This window comes from Oncorhynchus nerka, linkage group LG4 (assembly GCF_034236695.1).
Source record: "Oncorhynchus nerka isolate Pitt River linkage group LG4, Oner_Uvic_2.0, whole genome shotgun sequence".
In the NCBI taxonomy this organism is placed as follows: Eukaryota; Metazoa; Chordata; class Actinopteri; order Salmoniformes; family Salmonidae; genus Oncorhynchus; species Oncorhynchus nerka.
The window spans coordinates 12,422,353-12,449,564 of record NC_088399.1 but is presented as its reverse complement, the minus strand read 5'-3'; the positions used below and the strand labels follow the sequence as shown (position 1 = coordinate 12,449,564).

The following is a 27,212-nucleotide window of genomic DNA, read 5'->3' as shown; positions in this document are numbered from 1 at the left end:
TATGTGCCACGTAAAAAAGCTGACGTTTAAGTTCCTTGCTCAGAACATGAGAACATATGAAAGCTGGTGGTTCCTTTAACATGAGTCTTCAATATTCCCAGTTAAGAAGTTTTAGGTTGTAGTTATTATAGGAATATTTCTCTTTATACCATTTGTATTTCATATACCTTTGACTATTGGATGTTCTTATAGAAACTATAGTATTGCCAACCTAATCTCGGGAGTTGATAGGCTTGAAGTCATAAACAGCGCAATGCTTGAAGCAAAGTGAAGACCTGCTGGCAAAACGCAGGAAAGTGCTGTTTGAATGAATGCTTACGAGCCTGCTGCTGCCTACCCCACCGCTCAGTCAGACTGCTCTATCAAATCATAGACTTAATTATAATATAATAAACATAGAAATATGAGCCTTAGGTCAATAATATGGTCAAATCCAGAAACCATCATTTTAAAAACAAAACGTTTATTCTTTCAGTGAAATACGGAAAATGGAATCCTTAAGTCTAAATGTTGCTGTTACATTGCACAAGCTTCAATGTTATGTCATAATTATGCAAAATTCTGGCAAAAATAATTACGGTCTTTGTTAGAAAGAAATGGTCTTCACACAGTTCGCAATGAGCCAGGTGGCCCAAACTGCTGCACAGAACGCAAGAGAAGCGACAATTTCCCTAGTTCAAATAAATTAATGTTAGCAGGCAATATTAACTAAATATGCAGGTTTAAAAAAATATATACTTGTGTATTGATTTTAAGAAAAGGCATTCATGTTTATGGTTAGGTACACATTGTGGCAACAGTGCTTTTTCGCAAATGCTCTTCTTAAATTATCACCCGTTTGGCAAAGTAGGCTATGATTCAATGATAAATTAACAGGCACCGCATCGATTATATGCAACGCAGGGCAAGCTAGATAAACTAGTAATATCATAAACCATGTGTAGTTAAACGAGTGATTATGTTAAGATTGATTTTTACAAGGTAAGTTTAATGCTAGCTAGCAACTTACCTTGGCTCCTTGCTGCACACGCGTAACAGGTGGTCAAGCCTGCCACGCAATCTCCTCGTGGAGTGCAAAGTAATCGGCATTCAAAAATGCAGATTACCGATTGTTATGAAAAGTTGAAATCGCCATGCCGATTAATCGGTCGACCTCTAGCACCAATCCAATGCTGCTAAATGCAACAGGGGGGAGTGAATGATACGAATGCAACCCATGACCTTCTGTGTAGGCCAGTGTGAAGTTTGTCAAACCTTTTTGTTTTATGTCATAAAACAGTTACTCAAGCGACCCCTCATGGCGTACAAAACCCAAATGACACAGAAGAGTGACTCAGGATGGCTCAAAAGATGACAAAGTAGTTGAACTGACTTCATCAACAAATCTAACTTGACGAGACAGAGGTGTCTGAATACGAGGGGTGGGGATTCATATGAAATCCCCTCACACCTTTGCGCCTCAGTGCATTGACAAATGTGTGGAGAATGGTAAACAGTATTGACTGGGGTGCTGATAACAGTAAACCTGTCAGGTCGCATATCAAGGTTATAATTTAACATAACATCCCCAAGATTCAATAGGTTACAGTTGATACTTTAGCTTCAATAGGTTACTGTTGATCATTTAGCCTTAATAGGTTACAGTTGATCATTTAGCCTTAATAGGTTACAGTTGATCATTTAGCCTTAATAGGTTACGGTTGATCATTTGCCTAACATCCCAGAGACTCAATATTCCTGCTGTCAATCGCACTACATGGAAAATTTGTCGTTCTGAATTTATCATCTAGAGCCCTGCCGGTCATCCTTCACCAACAATAATTCAAAGCAGTGTCATTTTTCAATACCATGCAAATTCATTCATTAAAATCACCACTACTACACAATCTTCTCAATGTATTTTTCCCCCAAATACAATACAAAATACCCTAGAGTCGACAGTAAAACACAAGTCTAACACAGCGTCCACCCCCTAAAACACCCCATGTCCACCCCTAAAACACCACAGCGTCCAACAGTAAAACACTACAGCGTCCAACAGTAAAACACTACAGCGTCCCACAGTAAAACACTACAGCGTCCCACAGTAAAACACTACAGTCTCCACAGTAAAACACACCACAGTCAGTAAAACACCACAGCGTCACAGTAAAACACCAGTAAAACAGCGTCAACAGTAAAACACCACCAGTCTCTAAGTAAAACACCACAGCGTCCAACAGTAAAACACCACAACAGTAAAACGTCCAACAGTAAAACACCACAGCGTCCAACAGTAAAACACTACAGCGTCCAACACTACAGTCTCTACAGTAAAACACCACAGCGTCCAACAGTAAAACACCACAGCGTCCAACAGTAAAACACCACAGCGTCCAACCCCTAAAAACCCCATGTCCACCCCTAAAACACCACAGCGTCCAACAGTAAAACACTACAGCGTCCAACAGTAAAACACCACAGCGTCCAACAGTAAAACACCACAGCGTCCAACAGTAAAACACCACAGCGTCCAACAGTAAAACACTACAGCGTCCAACAGTAAAACACTACAGTCTCCACAGTAAAACACTACAGTCTCTACAGTAAAACACCACAGCGTCCAACAGTAAAACACCACAGCGTCCAACAGTAAAACACCACAGTCTCTAAACAGTAAAACACCACAGTCTAAACAGTAAAACACCACAGTCTCTAAACAGTAAAACACTACAGTCTCTACAGTAAAACACTACAGTCTCTACAGTAAAACACTACAGTCTCTACAGTAAAACACTACAGTCTCTACAGTAAAACACTACAGTCTCTACAGTAAAACACTACAGTCTCTACAGTAAAACACTAGTCTCTACAGTAAAACACTAGTCTCTACAGTAAAACACTACAGTCTCTACAGTAAAACACTACAGTCTCTACAGTAAAACACTACAGTCTCTACAGTAAAACACCACAGCGTCCAACAGTAAAACACCACAGCGTCCAACAGTAAAACACCACAGCGTCCAACAGTAAAACACAACAGCGTCCAACAGTAAAACACTACAGCGTCCAACACTACAGTCTCTACAGTAAAACACCACAGCGTCCAACAGTAAAACACCACAGCGTCCAACAGTAAAACACCACAGCGTCCAACAGTAAAACACCACAGCGTCCAACAGTAAAACACCCCATGTCCACCCCTAAAACACCACAGCGTCCAACAGTAAAACACTACAGCGTCCAACAGTAAAACACTACAGCGTCCAACAGTAAAACACTACAGCGTCCAACAGTAAAACACTACAGCGTCCAACAGTAAAACACTACAGCGTCCAACAGTAAAACACCACAGCGTCCAACAGTAAAACACTACAGTCTCCACAGTAAAACACTACAGTCTCTACAGTAAAACACCACAGCGTCCAACAGTAAAACACCACAGCGTCCAACAGTAAAACACCACAGCGTCCAACAGTAAAACACCACAGTCTCTAAACAGTAAAACACTACAGTCTCTAAACAGTAAAACACTACAGTCTCTACAGTAAAACACTACAGTCTCTACAGTAAAACACTACAGTCTCTACAGTAAAACACTACAGTCTCTACAGTAAAACACTACAGCCTCTACAGTAAAACACTACAGCCTCTACAGTAAAACACTACAGCCTCTACAGTAAAACACTACAGCCTCTACAGTAAAACACTACAGCCTCTACAGTAAAACACTACAGCCTCTACAGTAAAACACTACAGCCTCTACTGTAAAACACTACAGCCTCTACTGTAAAACACTACAGCCTCTACTGTAAAACACTACAGCCTCTACAGTAAAACACTACAGCCTCTACAGTAAAACACTACAGCCTCTACAGTAAAACACTACAGTTTCTACAGTAAAACACTACAGTAAAACACCACAGTCTCTAAACAGTAAAACACTACAGTTTCTACAGTAAAACACTACAGTCTCTACAGTAAAACACTACAGTTCTACAGTAAAACACAGTAAAACCTACAGTCTCTAAAAAACTCTCTACAGTAAAACACTACAGCCTCTACAGTAAAACACTACAGCTCTACAGTAAAACACTACAGTTTCTACAGTAAAACACTACAGTAAAACACCACAGTCTCTAAACAGTAAAACACTACAGTTTCTACAGTAAAACACTACAGTAAAACACTACAGTCTACAGTAAAACACTACAGTAAAAAAACACTACAGTCTCTAAGTAAAACACTACAGCCTCTACAGTAAAACACTACAGTTTCTAAACACTAAAACACTACAGTTTCTAAACAGTAAAACACTAGTCTCTACAGTAAACAGTAAAAAACACTAGTCTCTAAACACTACAGTAAAACACTAGTCTAAACAGTAAAACACTACAGTAAAACACTACAGTCTCTAAACAGTAAAACACTACAGTAAAACACTAGTCTAAACAGTAAAACACTAGTCTCTAAACAGTAAAACACTACAGTTAAACACTAGTCTCTAAACAGTAAAACACTACAGTAAAACACTAGTCTAAACAGTAAAACACTACAGTAAAACACTAGTCTAAACAGTAAAACACTAGTCTCTAAACAGTAAAACACTAGTAAACAGTAAACACTAGTCTCTAAACAGTAAAACACTAGTCTCTAAACAGTAAAACACTAGTCTCTAAACAGTAAAACACTACAGTAAAACACTAGTCTCTAAACAGTAAAACACTACAGTCTATAAACAGTAAAACACTACAGTTAAACACTAGTCTAAACAGTAAAACACTACAGTAAAACACTAGTCTAAACAGTAAAACACTAGTCTCTAAACAGTAAAACACTACAGTTAAACACTAGTCTCTAAACAGTAAAACACTAGTCTCTAAACAGTAAAACACTAGTCTCTAAACAGTAAAACACTAGTTTAAACAGTAAAACACTAGTCTCTAAACAGTAAAACACTAGTCTCTAAACAGTAAAACACTAGTCTCTAAACAGTAAAACACTAGTCTCTAAACAGTAAAACACTACAGTTAAACACTAGTCTCTAAACAGTAAAACACTAGTCTCTAAACAGTAAAACACTACAGTTAAATACTAGTCTCTAAACAGTAAAACACTAGTCTCTAAACAGTAAAACACTAGTCTCTAAACAGTAAAACACTACAGTCTCTAAACAGTAAAACACTAGTCTCTAAACAGTAAAACACTAGTCTCTAAACAGTAAAACACTAGTCTCTAAACAGTAAAACACTAGTCTCTAAACAGTAAAACACTAGTCTCTAAACAGTAAAACACTAGTCTAAACAGTAAAACACTAGTCTCTAAACAGTAAAACACTAGTCTCTAAACAGTAAAACACTAGTCTCTAAACAGTAAAACACTAGTCTCTAAACAGTAAAACACTAGTCTCTAAACAGTAAAACACTAGTCTCTAAACAGTAAAACACTAGTCTCTAAACAGTAAAACACTACAGTCTAAACAGTAAAACACTAGTCTCTAAACAGTAAAACACTAGTCTCTAAACAGTAAAACACTACAGTTAAACACTAGTCTCTAAACAGTAAAACACTACAGTTAAACACTAGTCTCTAAACAGTAAAACACTAGTCTCTAAACAGTAAAACACTAGTCTCTAAACAGTAAAACACTAGTCTCTAAACAGTAAAACACTAGTCTCTAAACAGTAAAACACTAGTCTCTAAACAGTAAAACACTAGTCTCTAAACAGTAAAACAGTAAACACTAAAACACTCTCTAAACAGTAAAACACTAGTCTCTAAACAGTAAAACACTACAGTAAAACACTAGTCTCTAAACAGTAAAACACTAGTCTAAACAGTAAAACACTAGTCTCTAAACAGTAAAACACTAGTCTCTAAACAGTAAAACACTAGTCTAAACAGTAAAACACTAGTCTCTAAACAGTAAAACACTAGTCTCTAAACAGTAAAACACTAGTCTCTAAACAGTAAAACACTAGTCTAAACAGTAAAACACTAGTCTAAACAGTAAAACACTACAGTCTCTAAACAGTAAAACACTAGTCTCTAAACAGTAAAACACTAGTCTCTAAACAGTAAAACACTAGTCTCTAAACAGTAAAACACTAGTCTCTAAACAGTAAAACACTAGTCTCTAAACAGTAAAACACTAGTCTCTAAACAGTAAAACACTAGTCTCTAAACAGTAAAACACTAGTCTCTAAACAGTAAAACACTAGTCTCTAAACAGTAAAACACTAGTCTCTAAACAGTAAAACACTACAGTCTCTAAACAGTAAAACACTACAGTCTATAAACAGTAAAACACTACAGTTAAACACTAGTCTCTAAACAGTAAAACACTAGTCTCTAAACAGTAAAACACTAGTAAAACACTAGTCTCTAAACAGTAAAACACTACAAACACTAGTCTCTAAACAGTAAAACACTACAGTCTCTAAACAGTAAAACACTACAGTCTCTAAACAGTAAAACACTACAGTCTCTAAACAGTAAAACACTAGTCTCTAAACAGTAAAACACTAGTCTCTAAACAGTAAAACACTAGTCTCTAAACAGTAAAACACTAGTCTCTAAACAGTAAAACACTAGTCTAAACAGTAAAACACTAGTCTCTAAACAGTAAAACACTAGTCTCTAAACAGTAAAACACTACAGTCTCTAAACAGTAAAACACTAGTTTAAACAGTAAAACACTAGTCTCTAAACAGTAAAACACTAGTCTCTAAACAGTAAAACACTAGTCTCTAAACAGTAAAACACTAGTCTCAGTAAAACACTACAGTCTCTAAACAGTAAAACACTACAGTAAAACACTAGTCTCTAAACAGTAAAACACTAGTCTCTAAACAGTAAAACACTAGTCTCTAAACAGTAAAACACTAGTCTCTAAACAGTAAAACACTAGTCTCTAAACAGTAAAACACTAGTCTCTAAACAGTAAAACACTAGTCTCTAAACAGTAAAACACTAGTCTCTAAACAGTAAAACACTAGTCTATACAGTAACACTACAGTAACACTACAGTCTCTAAACAGTAAAACACTAGTCTCTAAACAGTAAAACACTAGTCTCTAAACAGTAAAACACTAGTCTCTACAGTAACACTACAGTAAAACACTACAGTCTCTACAGTAAAACACTACAGTCTCTACAGTAAAACACTACAGTCTCTACAGTAAAACACTACAGTCTCTACAGTAAAACACTACAGTCTCTACAGTAAAACACTACAGTCTCTACAGTAAAACACTACAGTCTCTACAGTAAAACACTACAGTCTCTACAGTAAAACACTACAGCCTCTACAGTAAAACACTACAGTCTCTAAACAGTAAAACACTACAGTCTCTAAACAGTAAAACACTACAGTCTCTACAGTAAAACACTACAGTCTCTACAGTAAAACACTACAGTCTCTAAACAGTAAAACACTACAGTAAAACACTACAGTCTCTAAACAGTAAAACACTACAGTCTCTAAACAGTAAAACACTACAGTCTCTAAACAGTAAAACACTACAGTCTCTAAACAGTAAAACACTACAGTAAAACACTAGTCTCTAAACAGTAAAACACTACAGTCTCTAAACAGTAAAACACTACAGTAAAACACTAGTCTCTAAACAGTAAAACACTAGTCTCTAAACAGTAAAACACTAGTCTCTAAACAGTAAAACACTAGTCTCTAAACAGTAAAACACTACAGTCTCTAAACAGTAAAACACTAGTCTCTAAACAGTAAAACACTAGTCTCTAAACAGTAAAACACTAGTCTCTAAACAGTAAAACACTAGTCTCTAAACAGTAAAACACTAGTCTCTAAACAGTAAAACACTACAGTCTCTAAACAGTAAAACACTAGTCTCTAAACAGTAAAACACTAGTCTCTAAACAGTAAAACACTAGTCTCAGTAAAACACTAGTCTCTAAACAGTAAAACACTAGTCTCTAAACAGTAAAACACTAGTCTCTAAACAGTAAAACACTAGTCTCTACAGTAACACTACAGTAACACTACAGTAAAACACTAGTCTCTACAGTAAAACACTACAGTAAAACACTACAGTAAAACACTACAGTCTACAGTAAAACACAGTAAAACACTACAGTCTACAGTAAAACACTACAGTCTCTACAGTAAAACACTACAGTCTCTACAGTAAAACACTACAGTCTCTACAGTAAAACACTACAGTCTCTACAGTAAAACACTACAGTCTACAGTAAAACACTACAGTCTACAGTAAAACACTACAGTCTACAGTAAAACACACGGCATCAGATCAAGATAATAGGAAACTGGAATAGAGAAACTGGACTAGGACACAGAAAAATAGATGAACACAACCAGTCTGTTTTGCCCTGCAATAAAACTGCACTTAAAGCCTCTACAAGTGCACACTCCATCCAATTTACACCCTAGAAAGTTCATAACCATGTCAACAAGCGGAATGCACTATTTTGACCTTCACTTCAGTTATAAAACAGTTGAACAGTTATGCTGAAATACGCATCAGGATTTACATTATTCAGATATGTAGGAGTACTGGCAACCTTTTATTATCATCTTTAAAGGAGCCTTCCATACATCTCCAGAGCATAATGTTTCGTAAGAACCATTACTGAATTCCAGGAGTAGTTTATGTAACTTCCTGTGTGTGTGATGTACTAAAGGGAAGTGCAATTGACCTCTGCCAGTCGTGATTGTCACTCAGTGTTCTCAGGTGTTGTGATGAGTCCTAGAGCTGGTGGCAAGTCTGAGCACCTCACTGCCTCCACACGTCACAGGAGTTCACATTATAAACGTAGGACAAATTATTCTCTGCTTCCCAGAGCCTATTGACGAGGCACACAGATTCATTTGCGGTGATTGCTACTCCAAAGTTAATGTAGCTGTAACGTCATTGGTCATTAGCCGACAATACCACAGCAACCTCTTGCAGCCAGGCATCAAAATCAGCACACAGAAGTAGAAACGCAATCTTCAAGACTGCCGGTTTCCTAGCCATTTCTAATCTGTGCTTTGCAGCGGCACCGGGCCACAGAGCAGCGGCACCGGGCCACAGAGCAGCGGTACCGGGCCACAGAGCAGCGGCACCGGGCCACAGAGCAGCGGCACCGGGCCACAGAGCAGCGGTACCGGGCCACAGAGCAGCGGCACCGGGCCACAGAGCAACGGCACCGGGCCAGAGAGCAACGGCACCGGGCCACAGAGCAGCGGCACCGGGCCACAGAGCAACGGCACCGGGCCAGAGAGCAGCGGCACCGGGCGAGCACCGGGCCACAGAGCAGCGGCACCGGCACAGAGCAGCGGCACACAGCGGCACCGGGCCACAGAGCAGCGGCACCGGGCCACAGAGCAGCGGCACCGGGCCACAGAGCAGCGGCACCGGGCCAGAGAGCAGCGGCACCGGGCCAGAGAGCAGCGGCACCGGGCCACAGAGCAGCGGCACCGGGCCACAGAGCAGCGGCACCGGGCCACAGAGCAGCGGCACCGGGCCAGAGAGCAGCGGCACCGGGCCACAGAGCAGCGGCACCGGGCCACAGAGCAGCGGCACCGGGCCACAGAGCAGCGGGCCACAGAGCAGCGGCACAGAGCAGGGCCATAGAGCAACGGCACCGCGGCACCGGCCTAGAGCAGCGGCACCGGGCCACAGAGCAGCGGCACCGGGCCACAGAGCAGCGGCACCGGGCCACAGAGCAACGGCACCGGGCCACAGAGCAGCGGCACCGGGCCACAGAGCAGCGGCACCGGGCCACAGAGCAACGGCACCGGGCCACAGAGCAGCGGCACCGGGCTACAGCGCAACGGCACCGGGCTACAGCGCAACGGCACCGGGCCACAGAGCAACGGCACCGGGCCACAGAGCAGCGGCACCGGGCTACAGCGCAACGGCACCGGGCCACAGAGCAGCGGCACCGGGCTACAGCGCAACGGCACCGGGCCACAGAGCTCATCTGTTTGAAATCAGTCACAAGGAGGAAAAAGTTCTCCACACCTTTTGTCAAGGTTTTAATAAGGACCGTGTTTAGCACGATAAGGTTAATAAGGACCATGTTTAGCACGATAAGGTTTTAATAAGGACCATGTTTAGCACGATAAGGTTTTAATAAGGCCCATGTTTAGCACGATAAGGTTTTAGTAAGGACCATGTTTAGCACGATAAGGTTTTAATAAAGGACCATGTTTAGCACGATAAGGTTTTAATAAGGACCATGTTTAGTACGATAAGGTTTTAATAAGGACCATGTTTAGCACGATAAGGTTTTAATAAGGACCATGTTTAGCACGATAAGGTTTTAATAAGGACCATGTTTAGCACGATAAGGTTTTAATAAGGACCATGTTTAGCACGATAAGGTTTTAATAAGGACCATGTTTAGCACGATAAGGTTTTAATAAGGACCATGTTAACATTTGGAAACATTTTGTCTGTGCCACTTCAGATATTAACATGTAATCCAATATTCTACTACAGATGTTGATAATGAATAGCTGCATCTGTTAGTGATGGGGTAAGCAGAACGGATGCTGGCCACAAGAGCAGTGACATGTTGACTGGTCCCATCTGTAGCCATTAAAGATCATCCATGCTGGAATAATTAAGTTGCTCTGGTTGGTAACGTAAGAGGACTCATAACAATAACTTCCCCTCCCAAAACTGACACAGAGAGAGGTGGGGTGTCTAACAGGGGAGGGGTGTCTGACTGTCAGAGAACATCAAAATAATACAATTGCCTTTTTTTGCCTTGGCAGTGCCATTTGGGTTGTGTGCCGAATACAAAAATCTGTATTCTTTAACTGTGTTCTCAATTTCAGGTTGTTAAAAGTCCTTCAAAAACGTTTTCTCCCTACTGAACATGACTGTGTCCTCACAAGCAGCTTAGCTGCAGCATTGGACATGATATCTGCTCTGCACTGATCCTGGCCCAGAGAGAGGCCCAATGTGGGTTGACTCTGTGCCTATCTGGCAGTCCAGACAGTAAGAGCTGGCCTAGGATCAGGGGTTTGATAAGGTTGGAAAAAGGGGTACACAGTTCGGTCAATTTCGCTGCCGACTAACTGACTCATTAACCGGTCAACGAACAGTAACACGATGCATGTATACAAAGAGCCATGTCATTAACGCAGCTTAATGGAAACATGCAATCATAGCAAGCCTATCGTCTTCCAGTCAAAACACTATGTTATTATTGAACATGCAATCATAGCAAAACACTATGTTATTATTGAACATGCAATCATAGCAAGCCTCTTTCCAGTCAAAACACTATGTTATTATTGAACATGCAATCATAGCAAGCCTATCGTCTTCCAGTCAAAACACTATGTTATTATTGAACATGCAATCATAGCAAGCCTATCGTCTTCCAGTCAAAACACTATGTTATTATTGAACATGCAATCATAGCAAGCCTATCGTCTTCCAGTCAAAACACTATGTTATTATTGAACATGCAATCATAGCAAGCCTATCGTCTTCCAGTCAAAACACTATAATGTTACGATTGAACATGCAATCACAGCAAGCCTATCGTCTTCCAGTCAAAACACTATGTTATTATTGAACATGCAATCATAGCAAGCCTATCGTCTTCCAGTCAAAACACTATGTTATTATTGAACATGCAATCATAGCAAGTCAAAACTATAATGTCAATCATAGCAAGCCTTCCCAGTCAAAACACTATGTTATTATTGAACATGCAATCATAGTCAAACACCTATAATGTTATCTTCCAGTCAAAACACTATAATGTTATGATTGAACATGCAATCATAGCAAGCCTATCGTCTTCCAGTCAAAACACTATGTTATAATTGAACATGCAACTGCTGTAATGAAGCAACTTATAAAACGATATTTGCCTAAATGCAATTAGCAGGACTGTTCTTAACAGTTCACCCTAATGCAAGAGGTCCCATGTGTGACAGACATGAAAATATCCCGTAGAAACTTAGAGGGGGAATCTAATAGCAACAGGGATGGGTTGCTAATATGACTAGGATTGTGCCTTTGACTTCTTGACAACGAAAGAAAGGTGATATGAAAGTGAACAGAACAGGAGAGAAATGCCGGTTAATGGCACCAGGAAGTGTTTATAACAATAAGCTGCTCCGCCTTCTGTTGACTACAGCCTATGCACTCGAATAGCGAATGCGAGACATACTTTAATTACGAGTTGAGATTGAGAAATGAAAATAGCTATTTTTAAATCGTGGTAATCAACAGTTTAACACACCATCGCATTTACAATTGTTGTTTGCTGTGACCGGGGTTACTATTAACGAAAATACACACCCGCCAATTTAATTCAACTAAATTATGCAAATGACCTTTAGACCGATATGCATAACCGGTCATATGTATTTTCGGCAGCTAACCGATTAACAGTTTACTATTAACACCCCTAGTTGGAAACATATGGGTAGTATATGGAACTATGTGCACTGTGTGGCACATATGGTGTTAATAAAATGATTCGCAACATTTCATGCTTTTTTACATTTACAGAGCGACTTACAGGAGCAATTAGGGTTAAGTGCCTTGCTCAAGGGCACATCGACAGATTATTCACCTAGTCCGCTGGGGGGGGATTCGAACCAGCAACGTTTCATTACTGGCACAACGCTCCTAACCGCTAGAATGGACATAGTCAACTCAGTGTCATCAATGACATGTTAACCTGAGCAACGACCACAAATGTTACAGAAAGCTTAATTGAAGGTGGTATACATAGCATTGTATTACCTTCTGCAAGTAGAGGATCATTCCTTTGAGAACAGCATAGAATGTTTTCCAGCCTCGCTTTCCTCTTGGTGCTGGAAAATGAAAGGGGACATTTTAGTGAACAACATCATTTTAATAAGAGAATTATGATTATTAGGTACAATATTATTTGTGTAGGAGCTGAAGTAATATTCAATTGCAATTTCATCTCTAATCTGTTGTGTTAATTACTGATACAATCTGCTTCAGTGTTGGGGACAATCATTTAATTCCAATCAAATAAGGAATTCATATAGAGAAATTCCTGTCAGGAATCGGAATGGAATCAAGCCCAGTTCTGGAATTAATTTCAGGTCTGCCCCATTACTTTAAAACCCTTCTTTCATGATTTTGACATCAACAACTGATCAAAACAAAACCCAAATCAGATTATGAACAATTTAGCAAAAGTAATCTAAATCATTCAGTTGAAAGATTTAAAAAATGTGGCAAAACAAAAATGTAAAAAGTGTATTTTCAGCCGTGCCACTCGTGTGGGACATGGCATTCATTCCGAGCAGTGCCTAGGGCTGCATCCAAAATGACACCCTATTCCTTTAACTGTTGACCATGGCCCATAGAGTGCACTATATAGGGAGTAGGGTGCCATTTGGAAAGCAGACCTAGAGTCCGAAGTTGGGAGAATCTAGTCTCTAGCTGGTCATAATGTTGCAGCCCGACCACAGCAGCCCCGTGGGACAACAACGTGCATTCTTACAGGGCATCATGTGATTAGCGGGGATCAGAAATGAGTTGAAACTCGTAACCAGAGCTGCTTTTAAACTCCATTGGTAATGGTATAGGAAGTTAATAACCATCCAGGGGTATGGAAAATATTGGAGGAAAGGTCTGAATTTTTGGAATGTTTCTGGCTTGGATTAATGTACCTGAAACCGGCCTGCTCTGAAAGGCATCACTATAGTTATTTACAATGACCATAGAGACTGATACTTGAGAGGGCTTCATTTTGAGTGACTTATCTCCCACGAGCTGTGTCCAGAATTTAAATAGGCCATTGTAAAAAATCCGCATGGTGTAAACCTCGACGACAGGACCTGATACAGAATACTAAACATTTATCAAAGACATTAATCAAGCAGCTTCTAACACTTTAACCGGTGACCTCTCGTTTCATGCCATATATTTCAATATATTTACTATCAGTTGGAAAGCCATCGTGGTATCTTGGAAGTAAATTAAACTCGTGTATAAAAACGCCAGGTTACCCTGTGCAGCAGATATTGACTGTAATCTGGATGGTTTTCTGCAGGCATAAAGCTCAGTGCTAATAAGTCAGCAGGTAAAGTCATTAGCGCCCAGAGATAAATGGATGTGAAACACCAACACCATCCATTCTCGTCGGGTTAACCGGCAGGTTCTGCATCTAAAGTGCACCCGTTAGGGGTTTCGCATTACGCAGCAATTATATTAATGACCTATTTGTCTCTACTGTTTCCAGACACACATCACAATCTGAAGGTCGAGGTGGAATCTGGAGCTTCAGACAGGGAAAATCGGCCATTAGTGGGATCCTAGAGAGCAGAGGTTTGTCACAATGCTTAGTCTTTTAACCGAGAGGCTGCAGCGAATCAGCATTTCAAAAAGTCCCAAAATCCCATCCCTCATTAGAAATGGTATAAAATATGTTTCTCTGACTGAGGCTAGTTAGGAACCCACAGAATGCTAATAATAACCTGAGTGGGCATATGAAATACATGCTGAGCACAGAGCCATTTTAAATACCATGTGTTACATACTGTATGTAAGGGACATTTAAAATGGTCCAGCTTGGGTTCATCTGAAGGCATACTTCAAAAGAACACTGAGAAAAATCGGTCTAAGACTCATTGATCACTTACTTTTCTTGCCGTCCATGTCGGCGTGGATTTTGCGGGCCAGGAAGCCTGTTTTGTAGACTGCGGCGTTGGGGTCGTGGGCAATGTCCAGGAAGGGGTTACTGCCACTGCTGATCCGCGTGATACTTTTATTGTCCTTGTTGTCTGCCAGCTCAGACAGAGACTTCTTCAGCTCATCACCATCTCTGGAAATAAAACCGACAAATAGGATTCTGTGTTGCGGATGTTGGCTAGGTAAGAGGCAAGATAACTTTGATCATACTCCCTGAATGGATAGAGGCAATTTGGCTTTTTTTTCCTCCTCCCATCATTTGGGTTATTTTCTAGTGGAACAGAGGCTGTGATTTTGGAGCTTTCTGGTTGTCGTAGTATATCCTACAGAACCACTCCGCTGTCGAAGTAAATTATGTACTATTGACCACTTAGAATGTTGTTCGGTGCTTTGTTGGCGTATTAGGGGACTCAGTGGGGGCGTTTGTGCAGTCGGAACAACAGCCCCAGTCAGACGGCTCTACTAACATCACCCTGTCCACCTTCATCACAATCAATTCTGGAACCTCCGTGTCATGGCACCATGGTGCACACACACAATCACTGGGTAGTACAGCACCACACACACAGGACAATGCCATTACACCAATGAGTTTGATCTTTGAGTGTGTCAGTTTCTATTCACAAACATGGAACTCTAAATATGGTCTTGTTTATTGAACTGATGGTGATTTTGAAACTCAAATATAGTTCTCAGTGAACAAAATGAAAAATGATTAATGCAGTATTCTACCCAGACATTTAAGGAGCTAGGTACAGTTCCTGCCTAGTCAAAGTCTACAGTAGACCCTGCACAAATCTCACATTCAACAGCCACTGATCAGAGGAAGGTCATGAAATAATTCCAAGACATAAATATCCCTTTGAGTACGGTCACGTATGGTAATTACATCTGTGGATGAAGTATCACATCACCTAGATCTGTCCGTCCATCCTAACTGAGTCGTGGAATGTTTATATTTTTGAAATGTAATCTTTATTTAACAAATTCAAATCCGGACGACGCTGGGCCAATTGTGCACTGCCATATGGGACTCCTGATCCATATGATCACAGCAGTTTGTGACATAGCCCGGGATCGAACCTGGGTCTGTAGTGACGCCTCTAGCACTGCGATACAGTGCCTTAGACTGCTGCGCAACTCGGGTTGTAATGAATACAACCTGCTCAGGGATATCACTGAGGCTAAAGGTGCTTTTAAAACAGAGTTCATAGGCTGAGTGGTGAGAAAACTATGCATGGATCAACAATGCATTCACTCCACAATACTGGCCTGTGTGACAAGACTGAAAAGGAAGAAGCCTGTGCTAAAGAAATCCAGTCCAAATCATCCATCCTGATTGCATCGAGGCCTTTAAGTAACACTGCAAGAGAACAGATTTAAAATGAAGGCAGCAAAATGTGACAACTAGGCACGGGTGTTCAGACTTCTCCCCCATGGGGACTGTATACTGTACAGTATGTGGGAAAACCAAACCAAATGTTTCATACCAACGTACCACACACACACACACACACACACACACACACGTCTTCACTATTATTCTACAATGTAGAAACATTAAAAAATAAAAATAAACGCTTGAATGAGTAGGTGTCCAAACGTACTGTATATACAGTGTATTCAGAAAGTATTCAAGACCCTCGACTTTTTCCATATGGCTATTTTAGAGCATTATTCTAAAATGGATGATATTGTCCCCCCCATACATCTACACACAATACCCCATAATAACAAAACAAAAAATATAATTTATAAACTGAAATATCACTTTTACGTAAGTATTGAGACCTTTTGCTGAAGCACCTTTAGCAGCGATTACAGCCTTGACTCTTGGGTATGATGCTACAAAATTGGCACACCATTGGCACACCTGTATTTGGTGAGTTTCTCCCATTCTTCTCTGCAGATCCTCTCAAGCTCTGTCAGGTTGGATGGGGAGTGTCGCTGCACAGCCCTTTTCAGGTCTCTCCAGAGATGTTTGATCAGGTTCAAGTCCAGGCTCTGACTGGGGCACTCAAGGACATTCAGAGACTTGTCATGGAGCGACTCCTGAGTTGTCTTGGCTGTGGGGGCATAGGGTCGTCCTGTTGGAAGGTGAACCGTCGCCCCAGACTGAAGTCCTGAGCAGGTTTTCATCAAGGATCTCTGTACTTTCCATGTTCATCTTTCCCTTGATCCTTACTAGTCTCTCAATCCCTGATGCTGAAAAACATCCCCACAGAATGATGCTGCCACCACCATGCCTCACCGTAGGGATGGTGCCAGGTTTCCTCCAGATGTGAGGCTTGGCATTCAGGCCAAAGAGTTCAATATTGGTTTCATCAGACCAGAGAATCTAGTATCTCATGGTCGGAGTCCTTTAGGTGTCTTTTGGCAAACTCCAAGTAGGCTGTCGTGCCTTTCACTGAAGAGTGGCTTCCATCTGGCCAAACTCCCATAAAGGTCTGATTGGTGGAGTGCTGCAGAGATGGTTATGTTTCTGGAAGGTTCTTCCATCTCCACAGAGGAACTCTGGAGCTCTGTCATCGGGTTCTTGGTCACCTCCCTGACCAAGGCCCTTCTCCCCCGATTGCTCAGTTTGTCTTCATAGTCTTCATAGTTCCAAACTTCCATTTAAGAATGATGGTGGTCACCGTGTTCTTGGGGACCTTCAATTCTGCAGATATTTTTTGGTAGCCTTCCCAGATCTGTGCCTAGACATAATCCTGTCTTGAGGCTCTTTGGACAATTCCTTCGTCCTCGTGTCTTGGTTTTTGCTCTGAAATGCACTGTCAACTTTGGGACCTTATATAGACAGGTGTGTGACTTTCCAAATCATGTCTGATCAATTGAATTTACCACAGGTGGACTCCAATCAAGTTGTAGAAACATCAAGGATGATCAATGGAAACAGGACGCACCTGAGCTACATTGAGTCTCATAGCAAAGGGTCTGAATGATTGAAAATACACACACACACAAATGCGCAAACATGTCAACAGTTTTCGCTTTGTCATTATGGGGTATTGAATGCAGATTGTTAACTTCTCTAGGGTAGGGGGCAGCATTCGGAAATTTTGGATGAAAAGCATTCCCAAATTAAACTGCCTGCTACTCGGGCCCAGAAGATATGATATGCATATAACTGGTAGATTTGGATAGAAAACACTCTAAAGATTCCAAAACTGTTAAATAGTGTCTGAGTATAACATAACTTATTTAGCAGGCGAAAACCTGAGAAATCCAGTCAGGAAGTAGTTTTTCTTGTTTTGTTGTAGTTTTCTATTCAATGCCATTACAGTATCCATTGACTTAGAGGACTCCATTTGCAGTTCCTATGCCTTCCACTAGATGTCAAGAGTCTTTAGAAATCGTTTCAGGCTTGTATTCTTATAAATGAGGGGTAAGACCAGTCTGAACGAGTGGACCCTACCGTGTCGCAGAGCTTTTTCATGCGCATGTGCATTTCTTGTTTACCTTTTATATTGACGCCGTTATTGTCCGGTTGAAATATTATAGATCATTTAGGCAAAAAAAAAACTACCTGAGGATTGAATATAAACATCGTTTGACATGTTTCTATGAACTTTACGGATACAATTTGGATTTTTTTTGTCTGATTGTTTTGACTACGTTTGAGCCTGTGGATTACTGAAGAAAACACGCTAACAAAACGGAGGTTTTTGGATATAAAGAGACTTCATCAAACAAAAGGAAGATTTATTGAGTAAATTAATGTCTTCTGATTGCCACCATATGAAGATCATCAAAGGTAAGGGATTAATTTTCTCTATTTCTGAGTTTTGTAAAGCTTCTGCTTGGCTGGTTACGGTTTGTAATAATTTGTCAACTGGGCTATGTTCTGGGCTAGGTATGCTTTTGCCAAAAAGCATTTTATAAATATGATAGTGGTTGGTTTAACAAGAAGTTCATCTTTAAACCTATGTAAAATATGTTTTCTGTATTTGAATATGGCGCTCTGCAATCTCCCTGGATGTTGGCCAGATGGGATGCTAGTGTCCCACGTACCCTAGAGAGGTTAAGAACATTGTTTTATTTAATCCATTTTAGAATAAGGCTGTATCGTAACCAAATGTGGAAAAGGGAAGGAGTTGAAATACTTTCCGCATGCACAGTACATGGATTTATATACATCTTACCATTGGCAATTTGCTACGTAGGTTGCTAAACCACAGATTCATTTTTAAAAACCTGTTTTGACTGTGTTCCAGCTGTATTTCGGGTCACAGGAATATGTTCAGACGATAGGGCACTCACAGGTAGAAAAACATTTGTTCCTTTAAAAAGTTCATTTAGACATAATTGTCTGGTTTTCTGGTTGAGAGGTCATAAACAGATTAACGAACTAGTCTCTATTAGAACCAGGTAATCATTTTCATGACTGGATTAGGACCAGATCCTGAGAAATACTTATTTTGGTAGGTATCTGGACATATACCCACATAACCTGATAAAGAAAAAAAAGTGTAGAACCCGACCATGACATCATAAAATGGTTCCATGCAGCCAGTGTAGAACCCGACCATGACATCAAATGCTTCTATGCCGCCAGATTAGAACCTGACCATGACATCACACAATGCATCTATGCAGACCGATTAGAACCTGACCATGACATCATACAATGCATCTATGCAGACAGATTAGAACCTGACATCCTAAAATGCTTCAATACAACCAGTATAGAACATGACCATGACATAAAATGCTTCATAATGGCATCATTACAACCCATTTGTTTTGTGCACTTCAAAGTGAGCTACAGTGTAACCATAATGTCCCATATTCAGTAATACATCTTCTCATCACACACACTCGCCTTGAGGTTTCAGAGTTGGCAGCAATAAAGCAACGTTAACAGATATGAGTTATTTGACCCAACAACAAAGGGATATGGGTAATAAATTGCTGTAATTGGAATGAACTTAGTTTTAGCACCTGTTTCCCCCTGCATCTTCCGCAAAGTAGCTCAACACCAGAGAGTCTCGAGACAGAGTTATGGCACAATCTTTAAGATAAACTAGTAAATTATAGCAAAGCCATATTTCCTCATGCACTTTCCCTCGTCGCATTATCTGACAGCCACACTCTGGAGTTTTCCATGTCCATTTAGTTTAATTGCTTTGCTCAGAATACATACGATCTGGGTTCCCACACGGCGGTTGAGCCATGAACTCCTAAAATGTAGTGAAATAGTGAAACTATGAATACTTCTGAATTTTGACAAAAACAACTCTGCAAAAAGCCATAACAGACTACTACTAAATCTATTTTAGTGAACCTATTCCAGCAGGCCCACAGTGCTCACAAGGAATATGTTCTTATTAAAAGGCGAGCAGCTGTGGATCAGGAGTGCAGCCAAGCTTTGTGGGGCTGTGCTCAGGTCAGAAATGCTTTGTGGGGCTGTGCTCAGGTCAGAAATGCTTTGTGGGGCTGTGCTCAGGTCAGAAATGCTTTGTGGGGCTGTGCTCAGGTCAGAAATGCTTTGTGGGGCTGTGCTCAGGTCAGAAATGCTTTGTGGGGCTGTGCTCAGGTCAGAAATGCTTTGTGGGGCTGTGCTCAGGTCAGAAATGCTTTGTGGGGCTGTGCTCAGGTCAGAAATGCTTTGTGGGGCTGTGCTCAGGTCAGAAATGCTTTGTGGGGCTGTGCTCAGGTCAGAAATGCTTTGTGGGGCTGTGCTCAGGTCAGAAATGCTGCAGTGGGGCTGTGCTCAGGTCAGAAATGCTGCAGTGGGGCTGCATGCTTTTTAGTCCAAGAACAGGATTCCCCTGGTGTAACATGCTGAATATCCTAATTTGTCTATATGTCGCTATGACAACAGAGGAGTATTTTCCGTTCATGGCAGCCATTTTTGGCGAGGGGACAGTGAAGGCTCCTCCATCACACAACACATTAAACTTAAACCAGTGCTACAATAACCATTTATGTACCAAGTGTAATCCATTTCATGTTAATGTATCCTTTGGGTCGGTCTATGCTACGTTTTCAATGACAAGTTAAACATCCCTTACTACTGTGACATTTAAAATCTTCCGGCTCGGGCCCCTTAATGTCAAAAATGATCTTTCACCTCAAATAACATTGAAGGCTAATATTCTTGGAAAATGGAGATGACAAACTGCAAGAATGTAAACAAAACTGCAGACAGCCTTTGTTTGCTTGCAAAGAGCGGTAAATAAGTTAATTGTCTCAACCCAGTTAGCCAAGATCATTAGCTAGCTAAGGTAGTTTACAGTAAGTAAGCAAACGCTACTACACTCTTTTGCTAGCTACCATAACGCAGTCATGTCAAACAGATATCCAAAAATGACAAGGTGTATTGAATTCTGTTTAAATTTAGCAATTGTGATACACCTTCCATGTATACTCGCTTTCAATCCGCTTGGTCAAAATTAATATTCTATTTTAGAAATATCTAGAATTAATTAAGACATTTGCTTTGAATCAGTCCGTGTCTGGCTCTGAGTTAATACAGTGCAGTATTTGTCTGCAAACCTTCTTAGAGATTGATTAAAGCAGCAGGGTCACGGAGGTTTGAAACATTGTGTGAGAAGCGCGTATTTTAACTAAATGCTAACAACCCTGGTCCCAAACAGTGACGAAGGACTTTCAGATCACCACTGAGCTGTTGTAGCTCATTGAGAGGACTTTCAGATCACCACTGAGCTGTTGTAGCTCATTGAGAGGACTTTCAGATCACCACTGAGCTGTTGTAGCTCATTGAGAGGACTTTCAGATCACCACTGAGCTGTTGTAGCTCATTGAGAGGACTTTCAGATCACCACTGACCTGTTGTAGCTCATTGAGAGGACTTTCAGATCACCACTGACCTGTTGTAGCTCATTGAGAGGACTTTCAGATCACCACTGACCTGTTGTAGCTCATTGAGAGGACTTTCAGATCACCACTGACCTGTTGTAGCTCATTGAGAGGACTTTCAGATCACCACTGACCTGTTGTAGCTCATTGAGAAGACTTTCAGATCACCACTGACCTGTTGTAGCTCATTGAGAGGACTTTCAGATCACCACTGACCTGTTGTAGCTCATTGAGAGGACTTTCAGATCACCACTGACCTGTTGTAGCTCATTGAGAAGACTTTCAGATCACCACTGACCTGTTGTAGCTCATTGAGAGGACTTTCAGATCACCACTGAGCTGTTGTAGCTCATTGAGAGGACCTCACCACTGACCTGTTGTAGCTCATTGAGAGGACTTTCAGATCACCACTGACCTGTTGTAGCTCATTGAGAAGACTTTCAGATCACCACTGACCTGTTGTAGCTCATTGAGAGGACTTTGTAGATTGCCAATGGCACAATAGGCCAGCTTCATTCCTTATTACTTTTATCAGGGAGACAGATTGTCATGTTTTTCTAATGCTAATTACGGTACACTGCTCAGCTGTCACCTGTCCTATAATTTAGCATGGGATGATATACAAACACATACATTTACATATTCACAGCTTTGTTTGAACATAGTCCTACGGGTCCCTTTAGTCTTATGAAAATCATTTTTACAAAATGCTAAGAGTCATTTTAGATGAGTCCCAAATTATAAATTCAATGTCATCCAGTATAACTTGATGCACATTGTTGTAAACGTCTTAAATGTCTACAAACAATAAAAAATAAAAACATGATTCCTTATCGACTGAACACTCCGTTGTCGATAACTCGCTCCCTGGAGAATTCAATATACGCAACACATAATTGACACGGTATTTCTATGCATCGTTTAACTAGTTTATATTTTCAGTGGAGTGCACAATTCATCTGCCACCAACTAGATAATTGACTGTGGCGCCCATTGGTTCCAATTCATTTTCACGAGGCCTGCAACACAAATGTGTGACCAATGTAATTAAATTGGGCCATCTGAAACAGAGTTTATTAAATGGGATCATGTTGCTATGTTGCCCTTTTGAATGGTACACTGGGGCAGTGTAAATGCTGAGACGTCACCTCGTTCGTTCTAGTAGGTACAGTAGTAAGATGTGGAAGATGCCAGGGTAGATCTAGCTATATAAACATTTTATTCATATACAGTGTCGACATGCTCTCCCTATATTGGCCCACGAATGCTTATGTTTAGAGTTCAAAATAGAATCTTACTTACATGGCCCATTCCAGCTTGTCGTTTTTGATTGAGTTGTGCAAGGCCTGTGAAGAAAATCAAATCTATTAGTATACATTATTTAAGAAAAAAAAATGTTTGAGCTTGTGCATGGTTCAAAACCATGTATCGACATCTTGACAGCTTCCATCACATCTAAAGCCTTTTGCGCGCACACACACACACACTCTAAAAACATTAAGACCACAAGGCTAAATAAAGTGACCATATAGTGGTAGTCTACATGTTTACATGCACAACTAGCAGAGTGTTCATTCAGGGTGGCTGGTATTCATATCCAGTGCATTACAGAGAAGATCTATTGGCATTGACAGCTGAGGGACAGGTGACAACGTTATGTTAATCAGGGTAGAAGAAAACAAAAGCACTGGATTCGCAGTGGGCCAACAACACGGCCGCTTGCTTCCGTCAGTAACAGAGCAGGAGAAGAGAAAAGGGAGGTATAAAGCATCCATCTCTTTGAAAAGTCCCATGCCGCGCCCAATCGGTCAAATAATATTTAGTGGAAATACAAAAAGGAGCATTTAACCAGGAGGGAAATGTAGCCATTTGATCCCTGGCATGTCCCCTAACACCACTAACACTGCAGACTCAACACTAACACGTCTAGACAGAGTCCCTGGTCTAACAAGTGGTTACTTACTGGAAAGCTCTGTCCTGACCCACAGTAATACAAAAAAAGACTATTGATTTAAACAGATGTCGAGTTAAGGAGAAAAGCACCAATGCACAGACCATGCAACTCAAAACCAGCTGCCTGGATACAGTCAAACTATTCCAGTCAGTTGTAAATGCCGTGCGAGAAAAAAAATGTCCCTTTGACTTCAGAATCAATAACGCTTGTTCTCCGTCTCATCCTAATTAAATCTCCCAAAACGTAATCTCCCAAACTGGATTTTACAATCAAGCAGTGCAATGCTTTTTACCTTCTGTTTGTCCTTCTCTAGTTTGTCCTTCTTATGTTTTTCAGATGCAAATTCGGTGGAGTGGGACGTTTTGAGTGACTTGGAGCGGTGCTGCGGGGCCCGACGCATAGACTCCTCCCTGCCATATTTGACCGAGCTACTCCCGGGCCGCCGATGGCTGCCTGTCCCCTGGACACTGTTTACTCCGATCATTTCCGAAAAATCAAAAAAAGGCAGCTCCCAAAACAGACACGAGACCAAGCAGTAGCGATAGAGACCTGGAGAAGCTCCTACACGCACAGCTGTCCCAGAGACCTGCGCTGTTCCAGCCCCTGTAGCGGGGAGTAGAGTGTTTCACTGAAGCCGAGGCAACAAGAGAGAGAGACGGAGCAGGAATGATCATAGAACACGTCCAAGCTCTCTCAAAGCACCAGCAGTGCTGCCTTCTCCAGCATCGCTCCACTAGTGCTCGGATTCAGAGCGACAGTTTCAGTGAGATTCTGGCGTCAGCGTCTGTGTGTTACACACAGAGAGGAGGAGGGAGGGACAGAGGGAAGAAGAGGACAAAACCTCCCTTTACAAAACTAAGGCAAATGTATATAGTTGAAATAAAATTTGCCACAGGTCACCAAACCTGCCACGTTAAAACAACACTGAGCAGAAACCTCTGGCTTTGTCACTGGCTTGTGGTAGACACCTGATGCCTAAATGGACTGATTAGCCCAATGAGCAAACAGCACTGTTTTCACACCACTTCTGATTCATTCAATGCGTAATTCGAGCAAAATCAATAATCCAGAACTATTACCGAATTCAAAGTGCGATTAAATTGAAATAAATGATTAATGCTTGGGATTACACAGCTGGTTCCAATTATTCCAACAAGCCAAGATGTAAATGATGAGGGGCTGGCTAAATAAATTCACACTATGAACCACAATGTCCTTCATGCCTAATATAGCACAGCCCCCCCTCCCCGCAACACATTCACTCAAATGAATCTAAAACAATTCAGAGGGATGAGTATAAAACACAAACAAGACTAACAATCATGACATACTGGAGTTTAAACAGGCTTGATCAAATTGCCATTTCAGTGAGCTGTCAAGGTTTGCAAATGAGAATCTTAATTTTCTGGACAGTGAACATGTGTTTTTCTATGAATAAACATGACAGCTCTTAGACTTGCCACCAACTTAATCTTGCACAACTATGGACCCAAAAGCACTGATTTAACTAAATTCAGGAGGTGTAATGTAGTTGCATTGGCATTGGATTGAGTGTGTCGGTGAAAATGTCAAAAACATTTCATTTGGGTCATCTCACACCAGAGATAAATGACCATTTTGGGTATGTGCCATGTTCTGTGGAAATGTGTTGGACTAAAATAAAAATGCCAGTAAAATGTTCACCGCTGGGAATGGGCTCATTGGTTAGATAATTAACTCTTGGCCAATTCCGTAACTGGCTTCATGTGATCACTGAAGCAGTGGCCTGTCGTCATCAACATGGCTTCACGTGATCACTGAAGCAGTGGCCTGTCGTCATCAACATGGCTTCACGTGATCACTGAAGCAGTGGCCTGTCGTCATCGGCATGGCTTCACGTGATCACTGAAGCAGTGGCCTGTCGTCATCAACATGGCTTCACGTGATCACTGAAGCAGTGGCCTGTCGTCATCGCCATGGCTTCACGTGATCACTGAAGCAGTGGCATGTCGTCATCGACATGGCTTCACGTGATCACTGAAGCAGTGGCCTGTCGTCATCGACATGGCTTCACGTGATCACTGAAGCAGTGGCCTGTCGTCATCGGCATGGCTTCACGTGATCACTGAAGCAGTGGCCTGTCGTCATCAACATGGCTTCACGTGATCACTGAAGCAGTGGCCTGTCGTCATCAACATGGCTTCACGTGATCACTGAAGCAGTGGCCGGTCGTCATCGGCATGGCTTCACGTGATCACTGAAGCAGTGGCCTGTCGTCATCGGCATGGCTTCACGTGATCACTGAAGCAGTGGCCTGTCGTCATCAACATGGCTTCACGTGATCACTGAAGCAGTGGCCTGTCGTCATCAACATGGCTTCACGTGATCACTGAAGCAGTGGCCTGTCGTCATCAACATGGCTTCACGTGATCACTGAAGCAGTGGCCTGATGTAATCATCTTGGCCATCTGTTACTTGACAGTATGCAGGGGAGAATGTTGCTGAACCATGTCTCCTGGCGTCTCCTGGCGTCTCCTGCAGCACTTAGGCTGCTCCCATTTCTCCCCAGTGCTGCTCAGCCTCTTTCCCACTGTGTGGTACTTTGTGTTTTCTTAGAGATCTGTATATGAGGAGATGCTCATGTCTCCACCCTAACAATGGGAGTCTAAGACGGGAAGCAGAGATTATGTCGAGAGTGAAACCTCTCGCTTCACCTCTGCTCTCTGGTTTTATCAAACTGGGATTGTCAAAATGTGGTACAATCTAGGGGCTGCATTAAATTTCAGAAATCATAAAAAATGTAATTGAAACATGCGTAATTCACGTGTTTTTTTGGCTTCATTAACGTGACCAGGAAAATGCAACTGTAGTTTTCATTCACAGAAAATACATTTGTGCAAAAACCTTCGGCAGATTACAACAGAAGTGCAACACTATGTGGTTAGCAGCCACACACATAAATTAGCTTACAATGAAAAAGCACTGTCTTTTTTTTGCAAAAACAATGCATGGGCATCATACCTTCTAATGTTAATTATAGAAAAAACATGTAGCCAGCTACATCTCCTACTGTTTTGGCTGAAATCAATCTTGCATTTTACCAGAAAAAAGTACACAGAAAAGTTCTGGAGAGAAGTAGCTACACATTCAGAGCGCTGTCTGCTGATTGAATGGTTGTTCAGACATGAAATTCCCACATTCATAAAGACGAGAGGAAAGATCTCTCATCAGAGTGTAGATATGCAACTGAACCCCAAAATTAGTCCGAAGCCGAGCAGAAATGAAAATGAATTAATTTGAGATCTGCGTTTACAAAACACAGCAAGATATGAGATTGTAGCCGTTCTCTGGCCATATGACTAAATACAGGCAGGCTGTCAGTATGACCAACTGTTGGGTCTTCCATATGTACCGCCTCACTTCCATAACATACCAAGACCACACGTATATATCCACCAGAGAAAGAGTGGGTGTGACAGGCCAACAAGGCTAAATGAATTACCCTACAACATTTGGACACAGCAAATTAGTCTCATGAGACTGTAAAACACAAAAGGATAGTCAGAGTAGCTATTATTAACTCATCAACACTGTTTCCAACTGATATAACTACACTAATCATTGGTTTAAAATTGCCATTAAAAGGGGAAGTTCATTCAAAAAAAGTTACATTTTGATTTTCTTTTTCATCCAATATTTCTTCCGTTCATGTACTAACCAAGATCCTTCAGTGGAAATCTACAGCAGATCATTAAAGCTGGTAATGTCACAGGCTCATAGCCACACCCCTCATA

At 41.2% G+C, this 27,212-nt stretch overlaps 1 protein-coding gene across 4 annotated transcripts in view; it reads right to left on the bottom strand.

Annotated features, from left to right (window-relative positions):
* Positions 1-27,212, bottom strand: part of psd3l (pleckstrin and Sec7 domain containing 3, like) — a 151,352-nt gene that overhangs the window by 17,911 nt on the left and 106,229 nt on the right. For all 4 annotated transcript variants that reach the window (XR_010463741.1, XM_029646831.2, XM_029646839.2 and 1 more), the window contains 3 exons: positions 22,788-22,831; positions 14,615-14,796; positions 12,738-12,808 (listed from right to left, as the gene is read on the bottom strand). Coding sequence is in view for 3 of the 4 variants with exons in the window: in XM_029646831.2 (XP_029502691.1) it covers positions 12,738-12,808; positions 14,615-14,796; positions 22,788-22,831 (297 nt within the window). In the remaining variant the exon portion in view is untranslated. The remainder of the gene's footprint in view (positions 1-12,737; positions 12,809-14,614; positions 14,797-22,787; positions 22,832-27,212) is intronic.